Genomic DNA, 20,213 nt, shown 5'->3' on the forward strand with positions numbered 1-20,213 from the left:
TGTTTAGCGTGCCATTTAAGACAGTGCCTTAGTTAGTTAGTTTCACATTCTAAGTGAAACATTTCTTTATTTAGTTCTTACAACTTTTGTGGAACCACTTGACACAGCTTCTTTAAGTAAATCCAACATTAAATTTTTGAGTGCAACACAGGATAATAAAGATAAAGATAAAGAGGGCTTTAGGACATACACAAGCACACACTCATGTTCTAAACATGTATTATTGAATCAGTCAGTGCCTTTGATATGAAAATATGATTGCGTGGTTCAGTCATTACACAGCATTAAAAAAATGTGTTCAGTTATATTGCAGATATAATTGCACATCTGTCAGTGTGGTTTCCAGTAACCTCCGACTCAACTGCAAAAATAAGTAGATTTAGTCAATTGCCATTGCAATGCCACATGTCAGCTGAGAACAAAGCAATTAAACCAGCCAACCAGGCAGTCTACGCAACTGCCTCTTTGACACTTCAAAAAGTTAAAGAGATTGTAAAACTAATCCATTCGAATCAAACACAGTTTAGTCAAAAAAATGTGAAGAGACTCAATCGCTTTATATGATGAACAGATTGAATTTAGGCTTTTATTCACATATAAACATTCATCAACGCACACATCAGATTTGGTAAATGGAAGCTCAAGCATGTTTGCTTGACGTGCGAGAACCAATGTGGTTCATTCTCGTGTTACACGTCATGTTTGAGCTTCAGCAAGAACCAGTGAGGTTCATTCTCGTGTTACGCAGCACGTTTGAGCTTCCTCAAGAACCAGTGAGGTTCATTCTCATGTTACGCAGCACGTTTGAGCTTCCTCAAGAACCAGTGAGGTTCATTCTCGTGTTACACGTCATGTTTGAGCTTCTGCAAGAACCAATGAGGTTCATTCTCATGTTACGCAACTCGTTTGAGCTTCCTCAAGAACCAGTGAGGTTCATTCTCATGTTACGCAGCACGTTTGAGCTTCCTCAAGAACCAATGAGGTTCATTCTCGTGTTACACGTCATGTTTGAGCTTCTGCAAGAACCAATGAGGTTCATTCTCATGTTACGCAGCACATTTGAGCTTCCTCAAGAACCTATAAGGGTTCATTCTCGTGTTACGCAGCTCGTTTTGAGCTTCAGCAAGAACCAATGAGGTTCATTCTCGTGTTACGCAGCACGTTTGAGCTTCCTCAAGAACCAGTGAGGTTAATTCTCGTGTTACGCAGCACGTTTGAGATTCCTCAAGAACCAGTGAGGTTCATTCTCGTGTTACGCAGCACGTTTGAGCTTCCTCAAGAACCAGTGAGGTTCATTCTCGTGTTACGCAGCACGTTTGAGCTTCAGCAAGAACCAGTGAGGTTCATTCTCATGTTACGCAACTCGTTTGAGCTTCCTCAAGAACCAATGAGGTTCATTCTCGTGTTACGCAGCACGTTTGAGCTTCAGCAAGAACCAGTGAGGTTCATTCTCGTGTTACGCAGCACGTTTGAGCTTCAGCAAGAACCAGTGAGGTTCATTCTCATGTTACGCAACTCGTTTGAGCTTCAGCAAGAACCAGTGAGGTTCATTCTCGTGTTACGCAGCACATTTGAGCTTCCTCAAGAACCAATGAGGTTCATTCTCGTGTTACGCAGCACGTTTGAGCTTCAGCAAGAACCAGTGAGGTTCATTCTCGTGTTACGCAGCACGTTTGAGCTTTCTCAAGAACCAATGAGGTTCATTCTCATGTTACGCAGCACGTTTGAGCTTTCTCAAGAACCAGTGAGGTTCATTCTCGTGTTACGCAGCACGTTTGAGCTTTCTCAAGAACCAATGAGGTTCATTCTCATGTTACGCAGCACGTTTGAGCTTTCTCAAGAACCAATGAGGTTCATTCTCATGTTACGCAGCACGTTTGAGCTTTCTCAAGAACCAATGAGGTTCATTCTCATGTTACGCAGCACGTTTGAGCTTTCTCAAGAACCAGTGAGGTTCATTCTCGTGTTACGCAGCACGTTTGAGCTTCAGCAAGAACCAGTGAGGTTCATTCTTGTGTTACGCAGCACGTTTGAGCTTCCTCAAGAACCAATGAGGTTCATTCTCGTGTTACGCAGCACGTTTGAGCTTTCTCAAGAACCAGTGAGGTTCATTCTCGTGTTACGCAGCACGTTTGAGCTTCAGCAAGAACCAGTGAGGTTCATTCTCGTGTTACGCAGCACGTTTGAGCTTTCTCAAGAACCAGTGAGGTTCATTCTCGTGTTACGCAGCACGTTTGAGCTTCAGCAAGAACCAGTGAGGTTCATTCTCGTGTTACGCAGCACATTTGAGCTTTCTCAAGAACCAGTGAGGTTCATTCTCGTGTTACGCAGCACGTTTGAGCTTCAGCAAGAACCAGTGAGGTTCATTCTCGTGTTACGCAGCACGTTTGAGCTTCAGCAAGAACCAGTGAGGTTCATTCTCGTGTTACGCAGCACGTTTGAGCTTTCTCAAGAACCAGTGAGGTTCATTCTCGTGTTACGCAGCACGTTTGAGCTTCAGCAAGAACCAGTGAGGTTCATTCTCGTGTTACGCAGCACGTTTGAGCTTCAGCAAGAACCAGTGAGGTTCATTCTCGTGTTACGCAGCACGTTTGAGCTTCAGCAAGAACCAGTGAGGTTCATTCTCGTGTTACGCAGCACGTTTGAGCTTTCTCAAGAACCAATGAGGTTCATTCTCGTGTTACGCAGCACGTTTGAGCTTTCTCAAGAACCAGTGAGGTTCATTCTCGTGTTACGCAGCACGTTTGAGCTTCCTCAAGAACCAATGAGGTTCATTCTTGTGTTACGCAGCACGTTTGAGCTTTCTCAAGAACCAGTGAGGTTCATTCTCGTGTTACGCAGCACGCTTGAGCTTCCTCAAGAACCAATGAGGTTCATTCTTGTGTTACGCAGCACGTTTGAGCTTTCTCAAGAACCAGTGAGGTTCATTCTCGTGTTACGCAGCACGTTTGAGCTTCCTCAAGAACCAGTGAGGTTCATTCTCATGTTACGCAGCACGTTTGAGCTTTCTCAAGAACCAGTGAGGTTCATTCTCGTGTTACGCAGCACGTTTGAGCTTCAGCAAGAACCAGTGAGGTTCATTCTCATGTTACGCAGCACGTTTGAGCTTTCTCAAGAACCAGTGAGGTTCATTCTCGTGTTACGCAGCACGTTTGAGCTTCCTCAAGAACCAATGAGGTTCATTCTCGTGTTACGCAGCACGTTTGAGCTTCAGCAAGAACCAGTGAGGTTCATTCTCGTGTTACGCAGCACGTTTGAGCTTCCTCAAGAACCAGTGAGGTTCATTCTCATGTTACGCAGCACGTTTGAGCTTTCTCAAGAACCAGTGAGGTTCATTCTCGTGTTACGCAGCACGTTTGAGCTTCAGCAAGAACCAGTGAGGTTCATTCTCATGTTACGCAGCACGTTTGAGCTTTCTCAAGAACCAGTGAGGTTCATTCTCGTGTTACGCAGCACGTTTGAGCTTTCTCAAGAACCAGTGAGATTCATTCTCGTGTTACGCAGCACGTTTGAGCTTCAGCAAGAACCAGTGAGGTTCATTCTCATGTTACGCAGCACGTTTGAGCTTTCTCAAGAACCAGTGAGGTTCATTCTCGTGTTACGCAGCACGTTTGAGCTTCAGCAAGAACCAGTGAGGTTCATTCTCATGTTACGCAGCACGTTTGAGCTTTCTCAAGAACCAGTGAGGTTCATTCTCGTGTTACGCAGCACGTTTGAGCTTCCTCAAGAACCAATGAGGTTCATTCTCGTGTTACGCAGCACGTTTGAGCTTCAGCAAGAACCAGTGAGGTTCATTCTCGTGTTACGCAGCACGTTTGAGCTTCCTCAAGAACCAGTGAGGTTCATTCTCATGTTACGCAGCACTTTGAGCTTTCTCAAGAACCAGTGAGGTTCATTCTCGTGTTACGCAGCACGTTTGAGCTTCAGCAAGAACCAGTAAGGTTCATTCTCGTGTTACGCAGCACGTTTGAGCTTCCTCAAGAACCAGTGAGGTTCATTCTCGTGTTACGCAGCACGTTTGAGCTTCAGCAAGAACCAGTGAGGTTCATTCTCGTGTTACGCAGCACGTTTGAGCTTTCTCAAGAACCAGTGAGGTTCATTCTCATGTTACGCAGCACGTTTGAGCTTCAGCAAGAACCAGTGAGGTTCATTCTCGTGTTAGGCAACACGTTTGAGCTTCAGCAAGAACCAGTGAGGTTCATTCTCATGTTACGCAGCACGTTTGAGCTTCCTCAAGAACCAGTGAGGTTCATTCTCGTGTTACGCAGCACGTTTGAGCTTCCTCAAGAACCAGTGAGGTTCATTCTCATGTTAAGCAGCACGTTTGAGCTTTCTCAAGAACCTAGTAGAATCTTACTGATTCTATGTCAGAACGCCGCCTCATTATTGGCCAGCTCCTGCGTCAGCATCACACACATGCTTCATGGTGCTCACATGAACAGCATCAGCCAATACAGAGCTGTACTGTAATTTTAACATAAACACAGGGCTTAAAGTGAAAAAAAATCCTGAGCCTGAACTTTCTGTGGCTCAACCAGGACTTTTACCAAGCCCGTTTTTCAGGCATGAAAACGGGTCAGAGGTGAAAAAGGTGAGAAGGATATTACCCCTTTAGGGCGGTCCGGGGGCATGATCCCCCAGGAAGAAAATTTTGAAAATTCCATATTTTAAAGCATCAATCTGATGCATTTTGAGATGCATTTTTTTTGCCAACCTTGGGAGAGCTGGAGAAACTTAACTTCAGCCATGAGTCAAAAATATTATGGCCTCCTTACTTAGTATTATGCAAGCCATTTCATGCCAGCCTGTCACTGGGTCTAACATTTACAGTATATGAGGCACAATGTGGTAAGGGCACCACAAATGGCTTAATCCAAAACCCCCACAAGATATGGTGGACATGCTGTAACTCGTCTACTCTCCCATCGTGATTGACAGCCAATACAATGTTATGTAATTCAGATTTGAATACATTTTATTGGCAAAGATAACACCGCGTGTCTTTCCCGTGCACACCTGTCTCACCGCGCGCACGGCTGCAGAAGGGAGGCACGTAGCGGAGGGGGGATGGTCCGACACTGTGCTCTCGTGCGGGGTCCCGGGGATGGACAGATCCGATGCACCGGATGAATTCATGAGCGCCGGTGATAAGCGCGGCAACGCAGCGTCCCCGTTCGCCCGACTTTACTCCACAGAATGAGCATATAAACTCTACACTCACTGTGGATCAGTCGTAGAACTTGCTGCTCTTCGCCTCTTTATCCGATGACTCGTCTGGTCCAGAGCCATAGAGAGAAAGAGTTGCGACACTCCCATAGACCTCCGTTGTAAAAAATGGCGGCGCTTTTAACCGCCTACTTCCGGGATTTGAAGATCGGATTAGTTCCAAACACTGTCATTTGGGCGTTGGACACCATTCATTTACATTGCTGCGCGTCGAGTTGTTCCAGAGTTAAGTTGCTGAAATATCGACCTCTTTTGAATTGTCAACTGTCTATATTGTATCAGAGGCCCTTTGCTATGCTTATACTGGTCTTCATTTGTATATGCACAGCGTAATTATTTATATTTTATGTTGGTTGTTTCAACCAATTTTCAAGCACTGCCTGCTAGCTAGTGCGACTTCGTCAGCTGTGACAGTAAGAGTTCGGTAATGGATCGCTACCACCTTTATAGCAACTTTTATTTAATTTAATTTTTTGGGATATACTAACTTTTCATTATGTTTTATTGTCTTGAGTGAAGCGGCTTGTGAGAACAATGCTGGACCTCTAGGATTGTTATGGCCATCACCAGTCCTGTCTGTTTCATGGATCACCTGCCCCTGGTTTTTGTTTTTCTTGTTCACACACACTCACACATTTTTGTTGTCTGTCATTTTTAATAAAAAATATTTAAGCGAACTCTGAACGGACCGCCACGGCAGACCTCTTTGCGTGATCACGAAGGTAGGCTAATGGCTGAATTCATAAGCAAAATCAGGGGAATCAATAGTCTAATACAGCCCAGTTGTGCTAAAATAAATATCATGAGACGTCCATCATCAGATGAGTGATATGGAAAAGTTAAGTTAGAGCCGCTAAAGCCAGTGCTACTACCCATGCGAACATGAACAATAAGCTTTTCCCTCCAAAAATATAGCCTAAAACTTATCTCCAAATGCAAAACTGACATTAACAAAATGCAATAGTGCAATAACAGCTGAAAAAGTACTTGGGTGTGTGTTTTATTTTATATTTACCGTTCAATAATGCAATCGCTGCTGTCTGTCCCATAGAAGAACATGACAGCCAGCGTATGTTTTGGAACTATTGGGGCTTACATGAACCACGTGACAGCCATAGCGGCGACATCAAAGAGTGTCGCAACTCTTTCTCTCTATGGCTCTGGTCTGGTCGATCATTAGCGTCCATTTTGCAAAACTTCTTTTGCATAATCCACAACAACAGGCCTGTCTTCCACCTGCCCTGCGCCCATCGCCGCTTCTTTTAGATGTTTAAAGTTGTAAATAAGCCATTAACACTAGCTACAGCATCCGCGTTCATTGTTTTGGTTTCCGAGAGAAGCACGTTAGAGCGAGGCTGCGTGTGAGATGCATTCAGGGACCGTAAGAAGTGCGGGAAAGGCAAGGGGTTTTTTTTCACAAATGCGCGGAAAATCGGGACAAATATATAACAGTCGAGTTCTCCAGTGGGTGGCAATAGTGGTGACAGGTAGGTTGAAGGGGACCGGTGTGTTATTCAAGTCAGATTAAAGTGCCTCCGACTGTAATTTGCAGCCTGATAAATAAATTTTGCCTGCCCTCAAGCCGGAAATCCGACCCCCCGCCGGAATACTTTAACCCTGTAAACAGCATAGGAGACTGAGGTAGATGAGAAGAAATAGTTGAATAAAGTTGTTATTTTTGTTTGTTTTTTGCGCACAAAAAGTATTCTCGTTGCTTCATAACATTAAGGTTGAACCACTGTAGTAACATGGAATATTTTAACAATGTCTTTACTACCTTTCTGGGCCTTTAAAGTAGTAATTACATTGCAGTCTATGGGAGGTCAGAAAGCTCTATGAAAATATCTTCATTTTTGTTCCGAAGATTAACGAAGGTCTTACGGTTTGAAACGACATGAGGGTGAGTAATTAACGACATCATTTTCATTTTTGGGTGAACTAACCCTTTAAGCCCATCTATGTTTTTGTATGAATACTATGTAAATCAGTTGGTCTCCCAGCTGTATGTTCTTCTCCCTTGATGCTGCTTATCTTGGTAAGAGTCAACATATCAAGTGTATAAAAAGGCAATATAGATTGTAGAATGTCTTTGTTGTGGAGCCTCCAGGACGGACTGTTTCAGTGAGGAGCAGTTCAGAGCTGCTGGAAAGACAAACAGCATCTTCAGAGATCTTTATCTGTAGTTACGCATGTGGTTATATGAAGGAAGTCACAGGGAACAACACTATGTTTAAGTGTTTTTTCCAAGTACTTCAGAATGAATATTATAGCAGTGAACCAAACTGATGACTGTCAGGAATATTTCTGTCCAGAGAGATCTGTTTCTTTCTCTGTCTATGTGATTCTGTATGTGGCCGCAGCAGCTGTGTCTCTTCTGACCGTGTGTGGAAACCTGCTGGTCATCATCTCTGTTAGTCACTTCAAGCAGCTCCACACTCCTGCTAACATCCTCATCCTCTCTTTAGCTGCGTCTGATCTGCTGGTCGGAGTTTTTGTGATGCCACTTCACTTGATTTTGCTCATTGAGTCATGTTGGATTTCTGGACCAGTGATGTGCTCGGTTTTCAATTTTTTTACTTTTCATGCAACATGCGTGTCTGTTCACACTGTGGCTCTAATAGCAGTTGATCGGTTTTTGGCTTTACATTCTCCTTTTTTTTACTCAGAGAAAATCTCACCCACTGTGATCTACATAGCAACTTTATTTAACTGGCTGTTTTCACTCCTTTATAACTTCACTCTGCTCTTCATTAATGGAAACTTCACTGTCATGTGTCCAGGAGAATGTTTTTATATTGTAGTTGGGGTTTCATCCTTCATTGATCTCTTGATTGTGTTTCTTATGCCATGTACACTCATCATAATATTATACACTCATGTTTTTGTCATTGTTAGGAAACATGTGACTGCTATAAGAGCCCTTCAGGTTCACAACAGCAAAGAATCCTCTAAAAACAGAGTCAGTGACAAATCAGAGCGAAAAGCTGCAAAACTGCTGGGGATTCTGGTCTTTGTGTTTCTCCTGTGTTTACTGCCATATTATATTTGTTCTTTAGTGATTCCATATGATCAAGCTGACTTCTTTTATGTCAGAGATGTTACAGTAATATTTTTCTTCCTGAACTCCACCATTAATCCCATAATTTACGCCTTATTCTATCCCTGGTTTCAGAAAAGCTTAAAATTAATTTTCACATTTAAAGTGTTTAATGAAGACTCCTCTCTGATGAATGTGCAGTAAGTCATTGAATGTAAGACAGAATGTTTCTCCTCTTTTTTTTCCTATAGGTTAATGTAGCTACATTCTTTTTTTATATAACATGAGTCCTGACTACAAAACAGCTATTGTATCTTTTCTCAAATAGGCCTATTGCCGAAATACATATCGCCCTTTTTTGGCAACAGACTGACTGACCCAGAGTAGCCTATACACGTGATTGCATTTGTTTGTCTATAAACCTGTTGTTTGCTGGCTGTGCATATGCCAATACAGACTGCATTTACTGCGTGTTATTTGTTATTTTTTGTGTTATATTGTGTTATTAAATGCTTACAATTAAATAATGAATACTGTAAGAGCAATTGTATTGTATGTTTTATGGTTATTTTCATAATGTTTGTTGTAGTTATTTTTTTGTACATTGAGTGGAGTGTGGGACACATTGTCAGTCTAGTTTCTATCTATCGCAGATATCAGGCATAATGCAAATTCAACAAATCCCCATATTTTTGCAGCAGCTTGCAATTTTTTATTTTTCTAACGCAAATTCTCACCAAAAAAGGTTAATCTGAGGGGGAAATCAACATTGGCTAATCAGAAAAGTTCAGACAAACTGATAAATATGTGTTTAAGTGTAAATATGTGCCACTATACTGCCGTAAATTCTAAAGAGAGCTGGGCTGGACTGGCCATTAGCGTGTAAAGAAGATCCGCGCGAGACTCACTTTTCAACCTGTGTGCTCCCAAACCGGGAGAGAGAGACGCTACTGTGAAATGAACAAACGCTTTTGTGTTAAGTCTAAAACGAAATAAAGGTTTAGAGGGCCCTATCTTGCACCCAGCGCAAATGACTTTGTACACTGACGCATGTATCATTCCTATTTTGCACCTGCGCACAGCGGACTTTTCCCTCCACAGACGCACGTCGGTAAATTAGGGAATGAACTTGCGCTCCCAGGGGCGGTTCAGCGAAAAGAGGAGGCGTGTTCCGGCGCAAACGTTCCCTGGTGCTATTTTGTAGTTTCAGAAAACAATTCCGCCACTGACCAGGAAAAACCTAGTCTAAAGTCAGTGGCGCGTTATTCAGATGCTATTTTAAGGGCGCATGCTTTGCCATAATGTAGCGTGTGCACAACGCGCATACACTTTGTTTATCTACTATACACAGACGCAGCAGTTCACATTTTTGCAAACCATACATAATTACAAGGAAAAATATTACCACACAAGGGAAATCATCATGGTGTCCATGAAGATGTGAAAAAATAGGCATAAATCTAGCTTACACATTTACCCAAATTATCATACTCCTGATTAACCGAAGCTAATTTGGGTGGGTTTCTCCCATCCCATTACAATGTCACTTCTCTGTCTTTTTAAAATCTGCAGTTATAATAGCAATCCGCCATAGAACAAGTGCGCCTGCTTTTAAAGGGAATGTGAGATGACGCTCTGATTGGTTTATTTCACGTTACGCCCAAACCACACCTATGAGTAATGCAGCTACTTCAGACCAACCCATTTTAGATTTGCGTCAGGTGCAAGAGTCATTTATCCCGCCGGTATAATAGCAACGCGCTCGAGATCCGCCCACAAAGTTACTTGCGTTTCACGTTTGATACTTGTGTTTCAGATCGTTAAAATAGGGCCCAGAATCTTTTCCGTTTAAAGTCCAGATTCTTTCTTGTCTAGTTTAGGCTACATGCCTTCATTATAAGAATAAATGCATTTTCAATGTGTAGGCTAGCCTATTTCTGTGTGATTTCATAAAATAATATTAAAAGAAGGCTATATATCAACATCTTAAAACGTAATGGCCGGGTTTCACAGACTGGACTAGATTAAGCTAAGATTTGCCTTAGTTCAATCAGGACATTTAAGTTGCTTTTATAAATGGTAAATGGACTGCATTTATATAGCGCTTTCAACAGACCCATGGCCACCAAAGCGCTTTACATATTGCCTCACATTCACCCATTCATACACAGACGGCGGTGTCAGCCATGCAAGGCGCCATCCAGCTCGTCGGGAGCAGCTGGGGTTAGGTGTCTTGCTCATGGACACCTCGACACTTGGTCAGGTGGAACCGGGGATTAAACTATCAACCTTCTGGTTTGTAGACAACCTACATGAACCACTGAGCCACTGCCGCCCCACCGGCCTAAATGTGCCTTAGCAAAAACATTACTGGTGCATCTTAAGACAAAACAGTGGCACTGACATATTTTAAGGTATATCAGTGCAAGTTGCTTTCAGTTAAAACAGCTCAAACATATAGCCCTATTCGGACGGGACTAGTTTCACAGGGGGACGTTGGAGAAATTTCTGTTTCACAGACGTACTTTGAGATTTTAATCCTGTCCGAATCTGCCATGTCTGTCTTTTTCTCACACGACCTCTGTAAAAATTCCAGAGCAAATTACCTACTGTTTTTCGTCAAACTCGGCGGTCCTCAGAGAAATCTAATCCCGTCCGAATGCGAATGTCTGTGATTGCCGAAAATGTTTTTTTCCAAAACGCTTTTTCTTGTCTGTTTTGGTCAACGTGAACTACAGAATAGAACTACAATCTCTCGCTATCGCGCCGGTATTCAAGTTTCTGCTTTTTGCGCACCGATAATGAATGTAGATGTGTTCAGTACACTGCGAAGAAATAAAAAAATGAAATCAACAAGAAGAGCCAAATCACGTAAACTGTTAAGATTGGCTACTGTAATATCAGTTTTAGGTAAGATTACTTTAATTTCTGCACTTAATTACATAACGTGTAAATTATATAAGTTAAAACTTATATATTATGTTTATATATTACTGTTTATTATAAGAACCCAGTTCTATAAAATCATGATGATAAATGTATGTTTAGTTTTTTATACAAAATTTTTTATAAAATGTTTACAAAACACTAAATACGTTAGGACGTTTTACTTTATATTTCAAAGTGCTTAATTTTAAAAAGTACTTAATTTCAAAATATAAACCATACGCAATCCACGCATTCTGAACACGTGATCTTCTGCAATGGCCACATGTAAAACACAGACACTCCTACCTAGGTAATAAACACGGAGATGTTAGTCCTGTCCGAATCCGTACATGAAATCACAGACGTAGGTTGTTAAGAATTGTAAGTCAAGCGTCGTTTGGAAAACTAGTCCCGCCCGAATAGGGACTAGTTTAAGCCAAGTCTGTGAAACCAGGGGAATATGTTCAAATGCAACTTAAAGACAGAGACGGCCTATAGAGATGTGCAGGTATGATGTTACTTTGTTGGCCAACCGACAGTTAGCATCCCTGATAGCACACGTACATCATTGTGACGTTGATGTCTTATTAAAGCAGAACTCGGCAACTTTAGCGAACTCTAGTCACTTCTTCGCTGATTTTCCCTTTTGTTGTCGCACGTTTTCCCCACGAGCTCCCCATACACTTGCGGCGGCCTTCTCCCCCTCTCTACCGCTGCTCATGTGCGTTTGTTATGATCGGAGTATATATAATAATAATAATAATTCGTTACATTTATATAGCGCTTTTTCTGTGACCTCAAAGCGCTTTACATAGATGGGGGAATCTCCTCAACCACCACCAATGTGCAGCATCCACTTGGATGATGCGACGGCAGCCATATTGCGCCAGAACGCCCACCACACACCAGCTTACTGGTGGAGAGGAGACAGTGATGAAGCCAATCAGTATATATGGGGATGATTAGGAGGCCATGATGGACAGGGGCCAAGGGGCAAATTTGGCCAGGATGCCGGGGTTACCCCTACTCTTTTTCGAAGGACATCCTGGGATTTTTAATGACCACAGAGAGTCAGGACCTCGGTTTAACGTCTCATCCGAAGGACGGTGCTCTATATATGTGTATACAAACTTACTGACACTTCGTGTAGAACTCAGGTCTGCTCTTTATTATCAACATTTACATGTGCCTTATTTCCGCACCTGCGCTGCTTCACTTTTTCCAGGGCTCCTACGTCATCAACATAATCTACATCCCCCTTCTTAATGATGGGTATACATAGTAACAGTTAGCCCTAACCTTTTCTGCTATGTAAGTGCAGTAGAACTGGGAGCAGTGTACGACCTGACACACAAAATAAGGTAAAACATTTAACATCGTTCCAAGCATTTAACAGGGTTTTTTATTTTATTTTATTTTTTAGCCACACGGAACAGGGCTGCTGCAACAGAGGAAAGGGACCTCTCTACACTTAAGTAGTGTAGTCCTTGTACCGGGTGTTGGGCTTTGATATTCTTCCTGAACGGGTGACAACTACGGGTGGTTCCTGCACCTGTTCTGATTGTGGCTGTTCACCATTAGGCTAGGGTTCTGGCAGAGAGTCACTGTTGGTGCTGAGTGAGGCCTCTGCTGTTGTGGGAGGGGTGTATTGTTCAGGTGTGTGTAGTAAATGGCGCCTGTTTCTCACATATGTGGCATCTCCAGACTGAACCTGGTAGCTGTTTGGCTGCGGTGCTCTTCCTATTACCGTTGCCAATCTGTCATATCCCCTGTTCATCTGCATTCTCACTGTCTGCCCAGCTTGCAACGAAGCCAAAGGTCTGGCTGATCTGTCGTAATGTTTCTTTCCTCTCTGTCTGGTCCGTGTCAGAGCTGCCCGGATCTGTGTTTCTACCTTTGGCACATACATAACCTTGGTCATGGGAATGAGAGTCTTAGTGCACCGAGAAAGCAGGCGCTGGGCTGGTGAGGGCAGCCCTTCCCTTGGTATGTTACGTAAATTGAGCAGTGCCGCATATACATCCGTACCATCACGTGCACACTTTTCCAGCAGGTGTTTGGCTGAGCGTACAGCCCTCTCAGCTAGCCCATTTGATTGAGGGTAATGGGGGCTGCTGGTGACATGGCAAAAGTCCCATATGTGGGCAAATTCTTGGAACTCCCTGCTTGTGAAATATGCTGCGTTGTCAGTCATTAGCTGTTGGGGAGCTCCATGGGTGGCAAAGTGGCGCTTTAGCCTGGTTATAATGGTTGCGCTGGTCACGTTTGGTAGTTGGTCTATTTCAAACCAGCCAGAGTAAGAGTCGACGAGTACCAGGTGTTCTTTCCCCTCCCACTCAAAAACATCCGCTGCTGTGAGGGCCCATGGCAAGTCTGGTATATCATGCAGTTGAAGGGGCTCCTTTGTTTGGTGTGGTCTGAGGGCATTACATGGAGCACATCTGGAGATTTCATGTTCAATGTCCTGGTATATGCTGGGCCAAAACATGGTTTCTCTGGCCCTGCGTTTTGTTGCTTCTAGGCCCGGGTGACCCTGATGCAGCTGTCTGATATAATAGTGTTGCAGTGAGTGGGGAATGATGAAACGCTGACCACGGAGCAATAGGCCATTATCAACTGTGAGTTCATCTCTTAAGGCATAGAACTGCCTGAGGTCATGTGGCAGCTTCTTTAAAGAGTCAGGCCAGCCTTCGGCAACGACCTCAGATAGGCGCCTGCACAGATAGTCTGCCTGTGTTTCCTGTCTCAATTCCACCATTCTCCTGGAAGAGAGAACTTCCACTGTCATCACATCGTAATCCTCACTAGTTTCAGCCCAGTCAGTGGAGGGCAGGTGTGCACGCGAGAGCGCATCTGCTAGGTATAGCTCTTTCCCTCTCTTGTAAATGACGTTGAGGTTATAGCGCTGCAGCTTAAGCATCATCCTCTGAAGGCGTGCAGAGGCTGAGTGCAGTGGTTTTTTTAGAATCGTGATGAGAGGCTGATGATCAGTTTCGACAGTCACTGGACGGCCATATATGTAGTCGTGGAACTTCTGACAAGCATAGACAAGGGCCAGCATCTCTTTCTCTATCTGAGCGTAGTGTGACTCAGTCTCCGTAAGTGCTCTTGAGGCAAACGCCACCGGTTTGTTGTTTTGGAGGCAGACCGCACCCAGGCCATGCTGCGAAGCATCTGCAGACAATACCACAGGCTGATGCACGTCAAAGTACTGAAGTACAGGGGGACTCGTGAGTAGCTCCTTGAGTCTGGTGAATGCTGCCATGTGGTGCTCCTGCCAGCATCACTCTACATCCTGAAGCAAGAGTTGACGCAGGGGTGCTGTAGTTTCACTATAGCCTGGGATGAATTTTGACAAATAGTTTGTCATGCCCAAGAACCTTTGGACTCCATGCTTGTCTTCTGGGGTTGGCATAGTATAACCAACAGTTACTTTGGGTAAATGCTAATTAATAGTCTGTTAATAGGGAGGGTCATAAGCATCAACATATGTTTAAACCAAAGAGCAAACAAAAACAGCAATGAAATGATTTTATATATAGACCCCAAAATATATTCAAAACAAAGAAGCTACATTCCAAAAGTATTGCCAAAACACCCAGTACACAAAGAGATATAATAGTGTGGTATAAGAGTTGAAGTTTCCAGCAATATATGAATCAGTCTTTATAACGTTCACTGTTGTAAACGGTTAAGGTGATTTATGAGAGTCAGATACAAGTCTTAATTCTCTTTAGAAAGTCAAATGGTGTGGAGGTTTGGATGGTAAACGAGCGACGGTTGCTGGCCGTCATCAAACATACAGATTTCCCACCAAAGTAAGTCCATAGCAGTAATCCAACTATCCAAGGTAACTACATCCAACCAGAAACCTTGTTGCTGGACTCAGTGTAGCAAAATCTCAGCCAGGACCACAAAGTTGGCACAAATATTCGTTCAGTACAAACAGAAAAGTCCTTCTACAAGACACAAAATGCCTCCTGTTAATTATGTGCAATCCATTCACTATATTCAATTAGTACAAAGATAATCTTTCATCAGTAAATAAAACATCAACATGAACATATACATTTTACTTACAGTTGAGCATGAAACAGAGCGTTTCTCAACCAGGACTTTGTTTGACAGGAGACCAAGGAGGTCAGCCATGCTAATTTCTTCTACTGCTCACCTGTCTCTTTATCTAGGCATAGAGGTCTCACTAATACCTCTAGTGGTGAGGAGTGTAATTGCAGTTTTAAAAAACTGAGTAACTGACAGATGTTTGTTACAATAGAACGGACTGCATCTGTTTTTGTAGGATCGGGCTTTATGCCCTGGTCAGTTAGAAGGTGACCCACATACGACACCTCAGACACCCGAAAACGGCACTTGTCAGGGTTAAGCTTAAGGTTTACGGCACGTATTCTGTCCATGACCTGGCGGAGGCGCTGGTCATGCTCTTCTCTTGTGCTGCCCCAGACGAGGATGTCGTCAACGACGATCGCACATGGTTGTCCTTCAAAGAGCTGCTCCATACACCTTTGGAAGACTTCACTACCCGTTGATATCCCATAGGGTATGCGCAGGAAGGCATATCGGCCCACTGGGGTCATGAAGGTTGTCAACTTTGATGATTCCTCACTGAGTGGCACCTGCCAGAACCCACACTTAGCATCAAGGATGCTGAACACCTTGGCTCCTGGCATGTCAGCGATCACCTGTTCGACTGTTTTCATGGGATGATGTGGCCTGAGGAGGGCCTTGTTGAGGTGGACACAGTCTTACGGCACCGTCTTTCTTACGTGCAGCCACCATAGATGAGACCCACTCAGTGGGCTCCTGAACTGACTTAAAGCTACACTGTGTAACTTTTTTAGTTGATTCTTAGCAAAAAACACTTAGTTCTTTCAAAAATATATGTGCTCATTAATATATATTTACTTCTTTCAAGTAATAAAGTATTCTCTTAAGTTTATAATCTGCCATTGAAAGAACATACGGGTGAGGGGTTCGAATGCCGGTCGCCATGTTGCCCCTCCATCTTGAAACTACATTAGCCAAAGAGGGACATGCCTGTAAATTCAAGCTTCGCCTTTTGCGTTTTTCACTCAGTGACACAGAGACGAATGCGAGGGGGAGATTACTCGCGAGCTCGCGAGTGCCGGCAGATTTGAAAGATAGTGTGGTGTGTGTGTGTGTGTGTGCGTGCGTACTCACATTTGAAAGAGAGAATTAAAACGTCAACGCGACAGACAAATCAGCAAGACCATAGTCAATATTGGAGTAACTTTTCCCAGATGGAAAGAGCTCATGAGGAGAAAAGATTTTAAAACGGACGCCGATGTTGCCTGCTTTCTTCTCGACAGGTAATTCAGCCTGTTGTAATTCATTTGTGTAAATTCGAAGTTTTATAGTTGCTTGTCTAACCATAGCATGGTTGTGCATAACGCCAGAACGACCTCTAGTATAACTTCATCCTCGCGTCAATGGTGAAAAAGTATTGTTTACCTTGTAACATAAATCTGTGCTGCGACGGATCACAGGTGATGAATAGTTTTAAAGGCGCAATTTTTTAAGCTATATAAAAAAAAGGACACTGTAAATTTTTGTTATTTTTAATTGCTTTTACTTTGTACACATTGTAACGAGCCTAATCTGATTATGCTGGGATAGCCGATTCCAAGGGTGACGTTTACCTCCTGACATCTGTCCTGTAGTTTTATTCATTTTAGACGTATTGTTTATTATTGTCATGGACGAAGTGATAACTGGAAGCCATGTTAATCTTGGAATAATACGGCCACCGTAGGAGTTAAAACGCCCTCGGAATTGAGAGGAACAGAAACTAATTTTCACTGGGTAGTCATATACAATTTCACCGCTAGATGGGGGTAAAAATCACACAGTGTAGCTTTAATGACACCCAGTTCAGTCATTCTGTTGAGTTCATTGATAATTTTGTCCTTCATTGCCAATGGCACTCGTCTGGGAGCACATATTGTAGGGTGCACAGAGGGGTCCAAGCGCATGCATCATACATGCGTGTGTGTTTATGTCGAATTGCCGTAAAGCAATTTGTGTTTCGCGCTCGCTCTCGTTCTCGCTTCTCACAAGACTTCCAATTTCTATCTTGCCGGGACGGTAGTCCCCAAGTTGCAAGGTTGGTTTTCCGCCTGGGAACGCTGTTACGCTGGGGGGAGCGGGGAAAGTCACCAATATCACCAGAACAGGTTGTTTAACCATCCAAATGATTTCTAGACAGTTTTATTAAGTTAAAAAAGTTACCAAGTTCTGCTTTAACATCTGCAAGATGTATTTTTTAGAGTGTTTGCTCATCTGCAATATGTCTCTAAGTCTTTTCCAGTCAGATGTTAAATAAACATTTAGAAAATGTCTTTATAAGATGTTTATGATTTAGAATGTATTTAAAAACTGCGTTTTTAAAAGACGTGAATCAGATGTTTAGATGTTTTCCAGATTTAGCGCGATTTTAGCAGACATCTTAGAGACTTAGAGATTTTTGTCGCAGGCTTTCGGATTATCGCATAAAACAAGCTCTATGATCAAAACAACAACAAAACAAAAGTTTATGATACATGTTTTGTCCATCAAGATAATTTTCACAGATGAACACAATTTTATGAATATTTCAAGACACTTAACAGCTTTAACAAAAATCACGAGTGGGATAACACTGATGTATTTTATGTCATAGAATAAAACTTGAAAGTGTCTTGAGCTTGTGTTCACCACAGACCTTATTACAGCCATTTAACCAATTCCACTGAACCCTTTTCAAAAAACCCTTTGACTTCGGGACGATGAAACCGGAAGTGCTAAAATGCTAACTCTTTTCCGTGTTTTGGTCAACAAATTTACATCATACCTGTACCACTCTGTAGATGCTGTCCTGTGTTTTTATTTTGTCCACCTCCAGTTTAGCTCAAGGTGAAGGTTTGGTTGTTTAGTGTGGCTCGGTCAGCCCCTGCTGGTAGATGCTGTAATTACAGCATTCTGGGGTCAAAGATCATCTTCCTCTAATGAAGGCCTTTGAAAACTAGCTGTGTGTTCAGACGAAGATTTGTTTGCAGTTAAAATAGCAGAACACTTAAAATGCTTCATATCCACATTTAGTGTGACACTCTTTAGCTCTTTTCTTCTGGATGAACAGAATCAGTTGATCTCCCAGCTGTATGTTCTTCTCCCTTGATGCTGCCAGTCTCGGAAAGAGTCAACATGTCACGTGTATAAAAGGCTGCGTGGGTTGTAGCCCATATTTATCTGGTATTGTGGAGCCTCCAGGAGTGACTTGAGTTTCGGTGAGGAGCAGTTCAGAGCTGTTGGAAAGACAAATGGCATCTTCAGAGATTTTTATCTGTGGTTACTCATTTTTTATGTGAAGGAAGTCATTGAAGGAATATGAAGGAAGTTGGATGTTTCTTCTAGAATGAATCTTACACTAGTGAACCAAACTGATGATTGTCAGGAATATTCCTGTCCAGAGAGATCTGTTTCTTTCTCTGTCTATGTGATTCTGTATGTGGCCGCAGCAGCTGTGGCTCTTCTGACCGTGTGTGGAAACCTGCTGGTCATCATCTCTGTTAGTCACTTCAAGCAGCTCCACACTCCTGCTAACATCCTCATCCTCTCTTTAGCTGCGTCTGATCTGCTGGCCGGAGTTTTTGTGATGCCACTTTTTTTTTCTTGGCACATCGAGTCATGTTGGATTTCTGGACCAGTGATGTGCTCGGTCTTTAAATTAGTGAATTTTCAAGCAACAAGTGTGTCTGTTCACACTGTGGCTCTAATAGCAGTTGATCGGTTTCTGGCTTTACATTCTCCTTTTTTTTACTCAGAGAAAATCTCTCCCACTGTGATCTGCATAGCAACTTTATTTAACTGGCTGTTTTCACTCCTTTATAACTTCACTCTGCTCTTCATTAATGGAAACTTCACTGTCACGTGTCCAGGAGAATGTTTTTATACTGTAGATGGGGTTTCAACCATCATTGATCTCCTGGTTGTGTTTCTTATGCCATGTACAATCATCATAATATTATACACTCATGTTTTTGTCATTGTTAGGAAACATGTGACTGCTATAAGAGCCCTTCAGGTTCACAACAGCAAAGAATCCTCTAAAAACAGAGTCAGTGACAAATCAGAGCGAAAAGCTGCAAAACTGCTGGGGATTCTGGTCTTTGTGTTTCTCCTGTGTTTACTGCCATATTATATTTGTACATTAGTGGTTTCTTATAGTAATGCTGATGTGTTTTTTGTCAGAGATGTTACTGTAATATTTTTCTATCTGAACTCCACCATTAATCCCATCATTTATGCCTTATTTTACCCCTGGTTTCAGAAAAGCCTAAAATTAATTTTCACATTTAAAGTGTTTAATGAAGACTCCTCTCTGATGAATGTGCAGTAAGTCATTGAATTTAAGACAAAATTTTCTCCTGTTTTTTATTTATACTTTGTCAAGGTTAATGTAAGGCCTACATTATTTTGTTATATTAAACATGAGTCTTGACTACAAAACAGCTATTGAACATTTCCTCAAATATTGCCGAAATACAGTTCAGTTATCAGTATCACACATTGATCTTTTTTGACAACAGGTTCAAATATGGACCCAGAGTACACGTGATCGCATTTGAAACCTCTCATTTGCCGGCTGTGCATATGCCAATACAGATTGCATTTTTATTGTGTCATTTTTAAATTTTTACAAGGAAATAATGAATAATGAAAGATCTATTTTATTGTATGTTTTATGGTTATTATCATAATGTTTGTTGTAGTTCATTTTTTGTACATTCGGTGGAGTGTGGGACACCTCGTTAGATAGTAGTTTCTATCTATTGCAGGAATCAGGCATAATGCAAATTCAACAAATCCCCACGTTTTTGCAGCAGTTTGCAATTTTGTATTATTCCATCGAAAATCCACACCAAAAAAAAGTTAATCTGAGGGGATAATCAATGTTGGCTAATCAAAAAAAAGATCAGACAAACTGATAAATACGTGTTTAACTGTA

General features: G+C 42.4%; 2 protein-coding genes across 2 annotated transcripts; both read left to right on the forward strand.

Moving 5' to 3' along the window:
• Positions 1-7,483: 7,483 nt before the first annotated feature.
• On the forward strand, positions 7,484-8,467 carry LOC307168697 (trace amine-associated receptor 13c-like; the record flags this gene model as incomplete). The annotated part of the gene is made up of 1 exon (XM_079888865.1): positions 7,484-8,467. The coding sequence occupies one exon, from the start codon at positions 7,484-7,486 to the stop codon at positions 8,465-8,467; it is 984 nt and encodes a 327-aa protein (XP_079744991.1).
• A 10,153-nt stretch (positions 8,468-18,620) lies between these two features.
• On the forward strand, positions 18,621-19,604 carry LOC307169043 (trace amine-associated receptor 13c-like; the record flags this gene model as incomplete). The annotated part of the gene is made up of 1 exon (XM_079889432.1): positions 18,621-19,604. The coding sequence occupies one exon, from the start codon at positions 18,621-18,623 to the stop codon at positions 19,602-19,604; it is 984 nt and encodes a 327-aa protein (XP_079745558.1).
• Positions 19,605-20,213: the final 609 nt, after the last annotated feature.

Source organism: Squalius cephalus (assembly GCF_949319135.1).
Source record: "Squalius cephalus genome assembly, chromosome: 12".
Lineage (NCBI taxonomy): Eukaryota > Metazoa > Chordata > Actinopteri > Cypriniformes > Leuciscidae > Squalius > Squalius cephalus.